At 37.4% G+C, this 14,104-nt stretch overlaps 1 protein-coding gene across 2 annotated transcripts in view; it reads left to right on the top strand.

Moving 5' to 3' along the window:
- Positions 1-829: 829 nt before the first annotated feature.
- Positions 830-14,104, top strand: part of SAMSN1 (SAM domain, SH3 domain and nuclear localization signals 1) — a 104,380-nt gene continuing 91,105 nt past the window's right edge. The window contains exons 1-2 of one of the 2 annotated variants that reach the window (XM_040227191.1): positions 830-1,248; positions 2,689-3,038. In XM_040227191.1, the coding sequence (XP_040083125.1) occupies positions 1,224-1,248; positions 2,689-3,038 (375 nt within the window). In that variant the 5' untranslated portion in view covers positions 830-1,223. Of the gene's footprint in view, positions 1,249-2,533; positions 3,039-14,104 lie in introns of those variants that run through there. The other variant, XM_040227194.1, reaches the window with a different exon arrangement.

Here is a 14,104-nt window from a genome sequence, read left to right as displayed (position 1 = left end):
TAAATTTAATAATTGGAAATATTTGCATGCCAGAGATCTTTTTCTTCCAAACTTTTCTTTGGGCTTATAGTCTGTGTCAAAGGATGGGAAGCACTGTTATAAATGTGTCTCATACAAACATTAATGAGGAAGCAAATCATTCTCCTTTTGAAAATTGCAGTTATCTATTTGGATGTCATTTATCAGCTGTCCGATGGAAAGAAATAAGGGAGAAGCAGGCAGAGAAATATTTCTGAATCCTGAGTTTTCTGGATGTATTTCTCTATGTATTACTTCTTATCTTGTTAATACAACAGAATACAACAATTTTACCCACTAGTATAGCATTTAGCACATAAAGTATTAATTGCCAAAATATTTTGAAGTCTTTAAGAGAGCAGTATCTTAAAAATAGTAAGTAAAATCAGTGTAAATACAAGTTAATCAACATTAAACTAGTGACAAATATTTGTGCATCTTCCAAAACGCTTTGTCTTTAAAGCAATGTTAATTCTTTTATACATTTTTTCCCACAATAAGCCAATGACGCTTATATGCTAAAACATAATATAGAATATGATGCCTGTTTTTGCTTTTTTCATTGTGTATCTTCTAGAAAACAAGAGGCTATTTTTTAAAAAACTATATTGTTTGAAAATGTTTTACTATAAGTTAAATGCTGTTTTACCAGAAATTTCTAAGGAAAAATGAAGAAAATTTGAATAATGCTTTTTTTTTTTAACAACATCAGTCTATTTCAACATATGAAAATAGCACCTTTCAATTTCTGGTTCCATCTATGTTATGCTACAAAAGGCTTGTTCTTTTCCACCATTTCACATTGAGCAGGGGTACCTCTTTTATAGATGGCTCTGGATTCAATCCATTTTGCTACATTTTGATGTAAAAAGAATAGAAATGGTAAAAAAATAAAGTTCTGCTTTATTATGACTGGCCAGCTGTAATGTACTTTACAAATTTGAACCTCTAAAATGTGGCGTGCTTTCAAGATATTGCTTCAATTGTCTCAGGCTACAGGTTAAGGTCACATTATGAATTTCCCTACATTTATGACCTCGACACATTTTATATTTATTTTTTTCGTGGAGATTTTTCTTTACCCTGAGCTATGTTTGTGCTAGACCGTAAAATCAGGTGATGACCCAGTGGAATCCATAGGGACATTAAAGAGATTGCAGAAACTGGTTTGGACCAAGAAAGCAAGAGTGCCCAGTCTGAATGAGATGAAACCTACATCAATAAACCTCCGTAAGTAAGAACTTCATGATCTCATTATTTACCTATTTAATATATCGTATCAGTAGCGTATATGTGTCCATCTAATCTCTCAGTTTCTTTCCCTGTGCCCTGCCTTCCCCCTTGGTATCCATATATTTGTTCTCAACATCTGTGTCTATTTCTGCTTTTCAATGAATGGGAAAGAAGTCCAAAAGGGAGAAGATATGTGTATATGTATGTCTGATTCAATTTGCTATACAATAGAAACTAACATAACATTGTAAAGCAACTCTACTCCAATAAAAAATAATTTAAAAACCTCAATAAGCTGATAAAAATGTCTTGAGGGAGAATTCAGATAGTATATATTAATGAAGAACATTTTGATTAGGCCTGAAAATAATTATTAAATATTGAGGGATTTTTTTATTGCCAAGTTATTTGTGAAACAAATATCCTCAAACTGTTCCTGAATTTCACTTTGTATCTATGCTGCCCCATCTCTCTTCTTCAGAACCAGACTCAGGGGTAGAGTAATAGAAAGCTATGGGTAAAGCTCAGCAAGATGATAAGGACCAGCATTGCCCACTCTTTGCATTCCTTGGCCTCACAAAACAGTACAATTCAATTTTGATGTGAATGCCACTGGCAGGTCATGCAACTCTGATTTTCATTTATTTATTTACAAGAATGCCCTATTAATCATAATCTTGTGTTTACACTCACTAAACCTTTGAACTTAGATAAATTCAATGAATGGTGCAATTTACTAAAGGTTATATATGTTTCTATTTCCTATAAATTTTTATACGTTACCAAAAATTTCATCACACCTTACAGTACATGAACATATAGGTCTCACTGATCAAGTTTATAGGACCAAAGATATATTATTCTCTGTTTTCCCAGTCTTGTTCTCTCTTTTCCAAAATATTTCACTATGAGATACACATCATGCATAAATCTCTTTGCAGATTGATGTTAAATTAGAGACTTTTAGATTATCAAGAGAACTTCAGAAAATCTCTACTGAGATTTCATTCTTTTAATTAAGACAAAAATCTGGTTTGCTTCTTAATATGACTTCTTGTACGTGTGACCTCAAAAAATTAAAGAAAAAGAATAAAAACACACCATATCATGCTTATATGAGGATTTTTTTTTAAATTTGTCATTTTTCTAAAGTATCTTTCAGTACACTATTTCCACATGGATTCCAGTCAAACTGGCTTTAACCTTTATACACAAATTCAAAAAAAGTTAGGTAAATCTGTTTTTACAAAACAAATCACTTAATATACCAAAGACATACTCTTTAAAGAAATGCTAATTTTAAATTATTTTGTAAAATTATATGACTTCCCATGATGTTCATTCATTTCTATTATATAAAGGGAATTATAACAGTCATAATTTCCACTTGTGCAAAATTATTTGACACTTACCTCTTTATTTTTCTTTATCATTCAGAAAATGAAGATGAAACACTGATTTCCTGTATGAAATTAGCCAAAAGCCAAGAAAAGAAAGTTAATGTTAACACAAGGGGGAAGGAAGGAATGGAAATTAGATTGGATTCTATTTCTGCATCACTGGTTAGATCCAGTGCTTCAGCTAGATGCAGCTTGGCAGAAATGCTATCCCATAATGAAGGTGAAGTTCAGATGTGGAACAACTGGAAACCTTTTCCAGAAAATCCGTTGTGGACATATGTTGATTTCCAAATTGACCAGACTGGACTGTGGGACAATTGTTTCCACTGCACTCACCACCCCCGTCTCAAGTCTTCTTGTACAGATATGGATCTCCCACAATCATGGGTAAGTTCGTCAGCGGAAATGTATCATTTTATCTGGATGTTTGTACTAGCAGGAAAGAAACAGATAACAAAGGTGCTAATCAGTCAAATTTACCAGTCTTTGGAAAGTTACCAGAGTTAGAGCTGTCTTTCTGAGAGCAATGCAAATCTAGTGACTTCTGCTATCATGGTGCCACTGCATATATTCTTTGTGTTCAAATAAACTGTTGCATAGCTGAAATGGTAAAGAGTCTGCCTGCAATGCTGGAGAACCAGCTTCGATCCCTGGGTCTGGAAGATCCCTCTTTGGCATGGCAACCCACTCCAGTATTCAGTATTCTCACCTGGAGAATTCCATGGACAGAGAAGCCTGGCAGATTACACTCCATGAGGTCGCAAAGAGTTGGACACAACTGAGTGACTAACACAGACAATGTTTTCCAGAGAGTTCTTTTTAACTAAAAGAGGATAAAGGATGTTGATTCAGATCAAGCTGTTGTGTGCTGAATTGTCTAAATTATTGCTGTTGTGTTGAAGTTTCACTGATAATTAATACATGAAAGTGTTAATCACTCAGTGGCTCAGATGGTAAAGAATCCCACGAATTTAAATGAGCATTTTCTTTGGACCTACTATTCTCGTAAGTACATCACATGTATTATTTCATTTAAATCTCACAACCTTATAATATAGGGAGTGATATTCTAACAGTAATTCTTTCTTGTTTTACTATTGAGAAAGATGATGTGCAAAAAAGTAACAGGTACACTGTCACAGATCTAACAATTTGTGAAGCCAAAATCTAGAACCTCCACAGTCCTATGCTAAGAATCCTGATTTTAGCTAATGTATTATAGTGTTTCCCATGTACTAAACTAATGGTATATAGCACACAAGAAAGAGCAATGATCTGGAGTTAGACAAATCTGGGCTTGAATTCAAGTTCTGCTACTTGGGCAAATTATTGGAAACTTTTAAGCTTAATATTCTCAATTGTAAAATGGAAGATACTCAGTAGTTCAGTGATGTTAGACTCTTTGTGATCCCATTGACTGTAGCCCCCCAGGCTCTTCTGTCTATGGAATGTTCAGGGCAAAAATATTAGAGTGGGTTGCCATGCCCTACTCCAGGGGGTAATAGAGAAACTAAAATTATATAATACAGATATTCTAAGATTTAAGAGTGTTAATTTTTTTTTTCCAGATAAGTTACTGATCTGCCCAGTATATTTCTTTTTCCTTTAAAACCATCATCCTAACCCATAATACTTAGATCAAATACTTTGTCCTCTAGAAAACTTGCCTGGGTCATACCAGATAGAAGCAATCTCTTTTTCCTTCGAACTTCCAGATCACTTAAGGGCATTCTTCTTTCAATGTATAGGTATTAAATCTACATTCAGTTCAGTTCAGTCGCTCAGTCGTGTCCGACTCTTCGCGACCTCATGAATTGCAGCACGCCAGGCCTCCCTGTCCATCACCAACTCCCGGAGTTCACTCAGATTCACGTCCATCGAGTCAGTGATGCCATCCAGCCATCTCATCCTCTGTCATCCCCTTTTCCTCCTGCCCCCAATCCCTCCCAGCATCAGAGTCTTTTCCAATGAGTCAACTCTTCGCATGAGGTGGCCAAAGTACTGGAGTTTCAGCTTTAGCATCATTCCTTTCAAAGAAATCCCAGAGCTAATCTCCTTCAGAATGGATTGGTGGATCTCCTGGCAGTCCAAGGGACTCTCAAGAGTCTTCTCCAACACCACAGTTCAAAAGCAACATTTCTTCGGTGCTCAGCCTTCTTCACAGTCCAACTCTCACATCCATACATGACCACAGGAAAAACCATAGCCTTGACTAGATGGACCTTTGTTGGCAAAGTAATGTCTCTGCTTTTCAATATGCTATCTAGGTTGGTCATCACTTTCCTTTCAAGGAATAAGCATCTTTTAATTTCATGGCTGCAATCACCATCTGCAGTGATTTTGGAGCCCCCAAAAATAAAGTCTGACACTGTTTCCACTGTTTCCCCATCTATTTCCCATGAAGTGATGGGACCAGATGCCATGATCTTCGTTTTCTGAATGTTGAGCTTTAAGCCAACTTTTTCACTCTCCTCTTTCACTTTCAAGAGGCTTTTTAGTTCCTCTTCACTTTCTGCCATAAGGGTGGTGTCATCTGCATATCTGAGCTTATTGATATTTCTCCCGGCAATCTTGATTCCACTTGTGTTTCTTCCAGTCCAGCGTTTCTCATGATGTACTCTGCATATAAGTTAAATAAACAGGGTGACAATATACAGCCTTGACGTACTCCTTTTCCTATTTGGAACCAGCCTGTTGTTCCATGTCCAGTTCTAACTGTTGCTTCCTGACCTGCATACAGATTTCTCAAGAGGCAGGTCAGGTGGTCTGGTATTCCCATCTTTTTCAGAATTTTCCACAGTTTATTGTGATCCACACAGTCAAAGGCTTTGGAATAGTCAATAAAGCAGAAATAGATGTTTTTCAGGAATTCTCTTGCTTTTTCCATGTTCCAGTGGATGTTGGCAATTTGATCTCTGGTTCCTCTGCCTTTTCGAAAACAGCTTGAAAATCTGAAAGTTCACAGTTCACGTATTGCTGAAGCCTGGCTTGGAGAATTTTGAGCATTACTTTACTAGCATGTGAGATGAGTGCAATTGTGCGGTAGTTTGAGCATTCTTTGGCATTGCCTTTCTTTGGAATTGGAATGAAAACTGACCTTTTCCAGTCCTTGGCCACTGCTGAGTTTTCCAAATTTGCTGGCATATTGAGTGCAGCACTTTCACAGCATCATCTTTCAGGATTTGAAATAGCTCAATTGGAATTCCATCACCTCCACTAGCTTTGTTCGTAGTGATGCTTTCTAAGGCCCACTTGACTTCACATTCCAGGATGTCTGGCTCTAGATGAGTGATCACACCATTGTGATTATCGGGGGCATGAAGATCTTTTTTGTACAGTTCTTCTGTGTATTCTTGCCACCTCTTCTTAATATCTTCTGCTTCTGTTAGGTCCATACCATTTCTGTCCTTTATCAAGCCCATCTTTGCATGAGATGTTCCCTTGGTATCTCTAATTTTCTTGAAGAGATCTCTAGTCTTTCCCATTCTGTTCTTTTCCTCTATTTCTTTGTATTGATCGCTGAAGAAGGCTTTCTTATCTCTTCTTGCTATTCTTTGGAATTCTGCATTCAGATGCTTATATCTTTCCTTTTCTCCTTTGCTTTTCACTTCTCTTCTTTTCACAGCTATTTGTAAGGCCTCCCCAGACAGCCATTTTGCTTTTTTGCATTTCTTTTCCATGGGGATGGTCTTGATCCCTGTCTCCTGTACAATGTCATGAACCTCATTCCATAGTTCATCAGGCACTCTGTCTATCAGATCTAGGTGCTTAAATCTATTTCTTACTTCCACTGTATAATCATAAGGGATTTGATTTAGGTCATACCTGAATGGTCAATGGGTTTTCTCTACTTTCTTCAATTTGAGTCTGAATTTGGCAATAAGGAGTTCATGATCTGAGCCACAGTCAGCTCTTGGTCTTGTTTTTGTTGACTGTATAGAGCTTCTCCATCTTTGGCTGCAAAGAATATAATCAATCTGATTTCAGTATTGACCACCTGGTGATGTCCATGTATAGAGTCTTCTCTTGTGTTGTTGGGAGAAGGTGTTTGCTATGACCAGTGCATTTTCTTGACAAAACTCTATTAGTCTTTGCCCTGCTTCATTCCACATTCCAAGGCCAAATTTGCCTGTTAGTCCAGGTGTTTCTTGACTTCTTACTTTTGCATTCCAGTACCCTATAATGAAAAGGACATCTGTTTTAGGTGTTAGTTCTAAAAGATCTTGTAGGTCTTCATAGAACCATTCAACTTCAGCTTCTTCAGCATTACTGGTTGGAGCATAGACTTGGATTACCATGATATTGAATGGTTTGCCTTGGAGACGAACAGAGATCATTCTGTCATTTTTGAGATTGCATCCAAGTATTGCATTTCGGACTCTTTTGTTGACCATGATGGCTACTCCATTTCTTCGGAGGGATTCCTGCCTGCAGTAGTAGATATAATAGTCATCTGAGTTAAATTCACCCATTCCAGTCCATTTTAGTTCGCTGATTTCTAGAATGTTGATGTTCACTCTTGCCATCTCTTGTTTGACCACTTCCAATTTGCCTTGAATCATAGACCTGCCATTCCAGGTTCCTATGCAATATTGCTCTTTATAGCATCGGACCTTGCTTCTATCACCAGTCACATCCACAGCTGGGTATTGTTTTTGCTTTGGTTCCATCCCTTCATTGTTTCTGGTGTTATTTCTCCACTGATCTCCAGTAGCATATTGGGCACCTACTGACCTGGGGAGTTCCTGTTTCAGTATCCTATCATTTTGCCTTTTCATACTGTTCATGGGGTTCTCAAGGCAAGAATACTGAAGTGATTTTCCATTCCCTTCTCCAGTGGACCACTTTCTGTCAGACCTCTCCACCATGACCCGCCCGTCTTGGGTTGCCCCACGGGCATGGCTTAGTTTCATTGAGTTAGACAAGGCTGTGGTCGTAGTGTGATTAAATTGTCTAGTTTTCTATGAGTATGGTTTCAGTGTGTCTGCCCTCTGATGCCCTCTTGCAACACCTACCATCTTACTTGGGTTTCTCTTACCTTGGGCGTGGGGTATCTCTTCATGACTGCTCCAGCAAAGTGCAGCTGCTGCTCCTTACCTTGGATGAGGGGTATCTCCTCACTGCTGCCCTTCCTGACCTTCAACATGGGATGGCTCCTCATTAGCATCACAATATTAGACACTGGGGACACAGAGCCAAATAATACATGCATTAGCCTTATCTTCATGGAGCTCATCACACTCTATTCTGTAGCAGGATGAGTTGGGCATTAGTTTACTTGCTATAAATAGTTTATATTTATATTCTCCCTAGTCTCTAGAATGTTGCTGTTTGCAACTCTTTGAGACCCTATGGACTGTAGCCTGCCAGGCTCCTCTGTCCATGGAATGTTCCAAGCAAAAGTACTAGACTGGGTTGCCATTTCCTACTCCAGGGGCTAACAGAGAAACTAAAATTAGCCCAACTCTTTGCGACCCCATTGACTGTAGCCTGCCAGGCTCCTCTGTCCATGGAATGTTCCAGGCAAGAAAACTAGATTGGGTTGCCATTTCTGCCTTCAGGGGGTAATAGAGAAACTAAAATTATATAGTTTCAATCATGTTGAGCTCTTTGCAACCCTATGTCTGTATGTAGCCCATCAGGCTCCTCTGTCCATGGGATTTCCCAGGCAAGACTACTAGAGTGCGTTGCCGTTTCCTTCTTAGGGGATCTGCCTGACTCAGGGATAGAACCTGTCTCCTGCATTGGTAGGTGATTCTTTACCACTGAGTCACCAGGGAAGCAGAATGTCACGGGCACTCAAATATTTGAGTAACATTTGCTGACTAAATGAATAGAAGTTTTAGAAACCGACAGACTTTGTTACCATAGATCTAGAGAAAAAATTACTTCTTCATTGTCCAACTGTTCTATATTAATGCAGTCGTTGCTGTTGTTCAGTGCTAAGTTGTGTCTGACTCTTTGCGACTCCACAGACTGCAGCTTGCCAGGCTTTCCTATCCTTACTACCTCCCAGAGTTTGCTCAAATGCATGCCTATTGAGTTGGTGATGCTATCCAGAGGATGGAGGCTCATCCTCTGCCACCCTCTTCTCCTTTTGCCTTCTATCTTTCCCAGCATCCGGTTGTCTCCAGTGAGTCTGCTCTTTGCCTCAGGTGGCCAAAGTATTGGAGTTTCAGCTTCAGCATCAGTCTTTCCAATGAATATTCAGGGTTGATTTCCTTTAAGATTGGTTTGATCTTCTTGCAGTCCAGGAGACTCTCAAGAGTCTTTTTCAGCACCACAATTTGAAAGTATCATATATAAACTCTATTATCATGGGTGTGTATGAGTGTTTATGGATGTGTGTGTTGGTTTAGGTGTGTATGCATAGTAATGTTTTTATTTTACTTAGGTAATTTTGGCTATTTTAGTACATAGCTAAATGATTAAGTAAATAAGTTTTATCTATAGAAAGTCAAACATATCTGCAGAATGCTCAGAATTTCAGACGGTAATGTTCAGCATTTGTTATAGGAAAACCTCAGTGGACTTGGACAGAGGGTTCAAGAACATGTTAGAGTTAAATTGGTTTGGTAAATTTAATGAGACCACTTGTACTCAGGGATTTGAGACATAGAATAAAAGAAGTTGAGTGAGGGCAAAATATTATTTTTATATTTTACATATATATTCTATAACAATAGCAAGTAAAACTATCTAGTTTCATTTTAGCATATCTGATATTTTTCTGTAATAATTACAGGGCTCTTATTTGGGTTATACTTACTTTCCTTCTAGGCAAGATACAGAAGGCAGATAGTGTCAAAGAAAAAGTCTTCTCAAATGAGTGTTACTATCAATGACAGGTAGTCGGTAGTGACCAGATTTTTTTTTTCTAAATGTACCAACATATGCACATTCGTTGGAGCAGGGCCTAAACCCCACATTTTGGGGGAAATAAAACTAATCCACAAGTTAGTTTCTTGATCTCAGAAATCTCAACAAGAATGGATTCCTGTGTCTTTGATCTCATCATTGTATCAGTTTTGAGGCAGCCTGAAATTGACTTGTCTTCAGACAGTCCTCAGTTTTCCAGATACATCTCCCTGCTAAGCAACTTCAGGCTCAAACCCTCCATTCTAGCTCTTCTAGAGCTGGGCATAATGCCAACTCTGATATCACTAGCAGAGTGAGATTGGGCAAACTCCTTACCCTCTTTAATGAACAAATTTCAATTCTGTATTGGTTTCAGATCCTACTCATTTCTTTTCCTCTGAGTAGACTTTTTGCATACTGAAAGCACTCATTTGTAAAACAAGGTTATCAAGGTCTACTACACAAGGGATGTTGGGATGATTAAATGAAATGGTGTCAGGACTCTGTCAATAGCGGGTGATATTTATACCCAAATCAAAGAGTCCAGAGCTTGTTCTGGGCTTGGAAAGTAGCAATATTTTACTCAGTTGAAATACCATAAACAAGTTGAATCCAGACAGGGAAATGTATTATTTGTGAAGAACTCTTCACAAAAGTCAAGAGGGGGAGAATGAGACATACAGATATTTAATGTGTGGTTTAGTTGTTTGTAAGGTCTATGGGATCTGAGGAGTGGGGAGAGAGATGTGATTATAGAATTGCTATAAATTGAGAAAGACAAAAGATGAGATTTATGAAAGCAAATACCCCACAAGAGAAATGTGAAAGGAAAAGCTAAATAAGGATGCCAGTCTTTTCTAATATCCATGATGAGTGGTGTTGAGAGGGAATTCAGATGCATCTTAAGAAAGATAACAATGAAAGCAACCAAAAATAATATTGAAACCAAGTGTTTACAATCAACTTACAAGAAGAGTGATTGAAGAGTACTTATGAAATCCTGCATGCTAAAAACTTGAAACATAACAAAAGAGGAGAGTGAGCCATAGGCTTGGTGGGAATAAGGACAAGAAAGAATAAAGTTTGCATGTTGCAGAGGCAATGAGGTCTTCCTTTAATCTTATATTTTAAAAAATAATACAATAGCAGCTAATATATTCTTCCAAATCTGGGATTATTTTCTCAGATTTTTGAGAATAAACAGTTTTTCAGATTAAGAAATGGAAATAATCTTGACATGAAAAGGGGGAACAGATATCTATTTCCCTTTAAGTGTCTAAAGTGTTTTGAAATCTGTTTTATAAAAATAGTGTGATATATTTAAAAATGATAATAACAAAAGTTTTCAGGAAGAAGGAAAGTCAAAGGCCTCAGAGAATACAACAGAAACACACACAGAGAAGAATCAAAATGTAGTATAGACAGAAAAATGATAATGAGAAAGAAAATTTCATAGAGGTCAAAGAAAAATGAGTGAAGTTTATATACAAAATCTCAAAGTGAGAAAATAAACAAATCTCTACTTAAAGCATCTTTATATGTATAAGAAGAGAAAGAGATGAGTGAAGCTAGAAGGTCTTATTGGAGTATTACATGAATCCTTCAAAATTGCACCAAGAGAGAGTGTAGAGAGTGGAAGATTTCTTTACTGAACTGTTTCAGTGAGAGGAACAGAATGTTCTTGGGTCATACAGCCCCACCGCTAAGTGATTTCAGAGTTTCAGTAATCTCCCTCCAAAACTACTGATCTATGGGAGAAACGCTATCTGTGCCCATTTTCTACTTTTGTCTTCCTAGTCTCAACCTTGGCAATCTCTCCGTCTCTCTGATGCTAGCCTATCTCTTTCAATCAACGTGACGCATCATTACCAGATTAATCTACCAGATTAATTTACTTGACTAATCTACCTGATTAATGCTGCCTGGATAATGATTCTGAAGCTCAAACCTAATAATATTACTGCTCCCCTTACAAACCTTTAAGTGTCTCCTCAACACCTACAGGGTCAAAAGCAAACTCACTGACCTAATCTGCCTTCTAACTAGATCCTCACAAGTCTCCTTCACACACACACACACATATTAGCAAAGTGATACTATCATTTTGCTAAATCCAGATTTTCCCCCATCTTTATCGCTTTATTTATACTGTTTTCCCATTTGTATCTTCTTTTCTTCTCTATTTGATGAATAGTATGGAAGTTTAAAAAATATATATTGTCAAATTAGAATTCATGGTGAACACTTTGAAGGAAAAAACGTGTGAAAAGGAATGAGGATTGAGAGGACCAGTAAAAAGAGAATAAAGAGGGGCATAGTTTAGGAAAAAAAATTAATTTCATAGGTTCTATTATCATTTTCTCTGTATATTAGTGATGTTAGATTCCTGACAAAAAGTCTCTGTGGTCCCACTGATGAGGGTATTAATATTTTTACAGGTTCAGGGTATGATATACCAAGATGACTGCTCCCATATCCACCCAGAGGAAAACAGGCTCTGAGACATCAATGCATAATTCCTCATAGTTTAATACCCTTGTTTCCAACTGTAACAGCAAAAGCTATTTGTTAGAACAGCTTTAAACTTTTATTTGTTTACCTTGGGATTATGGTAGTATGGAAAGAGAACAGGTTTTAATTAATAGATTTGGACAACTTGTGAAAAGGAAGGCAGAGTAAATGGTAATTTGGACTGAGAAATTTAAAAGGAAAAAATAGAAAAATGGATAGAAAAGTACCAAAAGATATTTATACCTACTACACTTTGTGCTGAAATTAATTGAGAATCAAGATAATAAAAATAATTGTAAGGCCCTAAAAATGAACAAGGAAAAATAATTAATGATGAGTATTTTATGTGACAAATTTTTAATTATAGCCAATATAATGTTTGAGGGAAGGAGAATTAATATTTACCCAAGAGAAGAATTTGAAAAACAGAAGAAGCTGTAACATTTTATTCATTCATCCATGTATTCACTCATTTAGCTAACTCATATCAAGTGCCTCCGAAGCCACTTAGGCTCTAAATGTGTGTGTGTGGCTGGGGGTGGGTAGGAAATCTACCATTTCATATCCGTAATGAGAGTGTGAAAGTAAAAGTGAAAGTTGCTGAGCTGTGTCCGACTCTTTGCGACCCCATGGGATAGTTCCAGAGTTCTTCAGTCTAGAATACTGTAGTGGATAGACTTTCCATTCTTCAGGAGATCTTCACAGCCCAGGGATCGAATCCAGGTCTCCCGCATTGCAGGTGGGTTTTTTACCAGCTGAGCCACCAGGGAAGCCCATTGAGAATTTATAGGGTCTTATTTTAAAAAGGTAAAAAAGAAAAACAAATAATCACAATTCTTTGTATAAAAATTCACAAAGATGGGAAACATATGGTAGTAATTGTACATAAAATCATCCTGGAAAAGATCCAGCCAGATGTGCAAGCACATTTACATGAAAAAAAGAGAGTTTATAGAAGAAACACTTAAACTATGAGATATTATAATAGTGCAAGATATCAGATTTATGGAAATTATTTAGGCTGAATTTGAAGAGAGTAAATTGTAAATGTTTATGAAATGTTTAAATGTCTTTTATAATAAAATCCTGTATAATGAATATAAAAATAAAATGAGAAAATACAATTGCTCTATAAGTGTAAAATTGTATTCTAGAAGTCCAGGATAACTAGAGGTATCATTAAACTAGACTTTTGAATCTGAGCAATGTAGAATGCAAACGAATCCAATTATTTGGGTTGGTGTTTGGCTTTTCTCAGTTTTACAAACCTTCTGAATATCAGTGAAAACAACAGATCTGTGCCAGTCCTAGAACTGTTATAGAAACCAAGAATCTCTCTTTTTCATGAATGGCCTTAAGGTTTTGCCTCACTTTTCTCTGTTTTGTTGTTGTTTTTCCTTTGTGCTTGTTTATTCAAGTGCATCGGAGAAGGCAATGGCACCCCACAGCAGTACTCTTGCCTGGAAAATCCCACGGACGGAGGAGCCTGGTGGGCTGCAGTCCATGGAGCCGCAAAGAGTAGGACACAGCTGAGCGACTTCACTTTCACTTTCACTTTCATGCATTGGCGAAGGAAATGGCAACCCACTCCAGTGTTCTTGCCTAGAGAATCCCAGGGACGGCGGAGCCTGGTGGGCTGCCGTCTATGGGGTCACACAGAGTCGGACACGACTGAAGTGACGCAGCAGCAGCAGCAGCATTCACTTGCATCAAATTTAGGAGAAAGTTGAATTAGTACACCCCATAATAAAATCTCTCTAAAGTCATCATAAAATGTTTGTAATTTACAATAGCTCTTATGATAATGATATAGGATCCATGATAATCAATTATAACTACATTTTGCCTTCTACAATCAAGAAGAAATTTGTTTCTCTGGATTCTCAAATAGACAAAGGAAGGCAACAAATATCAATCTGAAGGGGACCCATTTATGCTCATTGATCATGGGACACCTCAAGCTCCTCCTTCCTGAGAGTTTAACTCTTCTGCATGTTTCAGCAGAATAAAGCCAATCTAAAGCTGGACCTTGACCCTTGCAAAAAGAGAGGTCTAAAGTTAGGACATTTTATATAATGAGTCTT

This window comes from Oryx dammah, unplaced genomic scaffold, assembly GCF_014754425.2.
Source record: "Oryx dammah isolate SB20612 unplaced genomic scaffold, SCBI_Odam_1.1 HiC_scaffold_2, whole genome shotgun sequence".
NCBI lineage: Eukaryota > Metazoa > Chordata > Mammalia > Artiodactyla > Bovidae > Oryx > Oryx dammah.
Note: the sequence above shows the minus strand (reverse complement) of the source record. Positions and strands in the feature narration are given on the sequence as shown.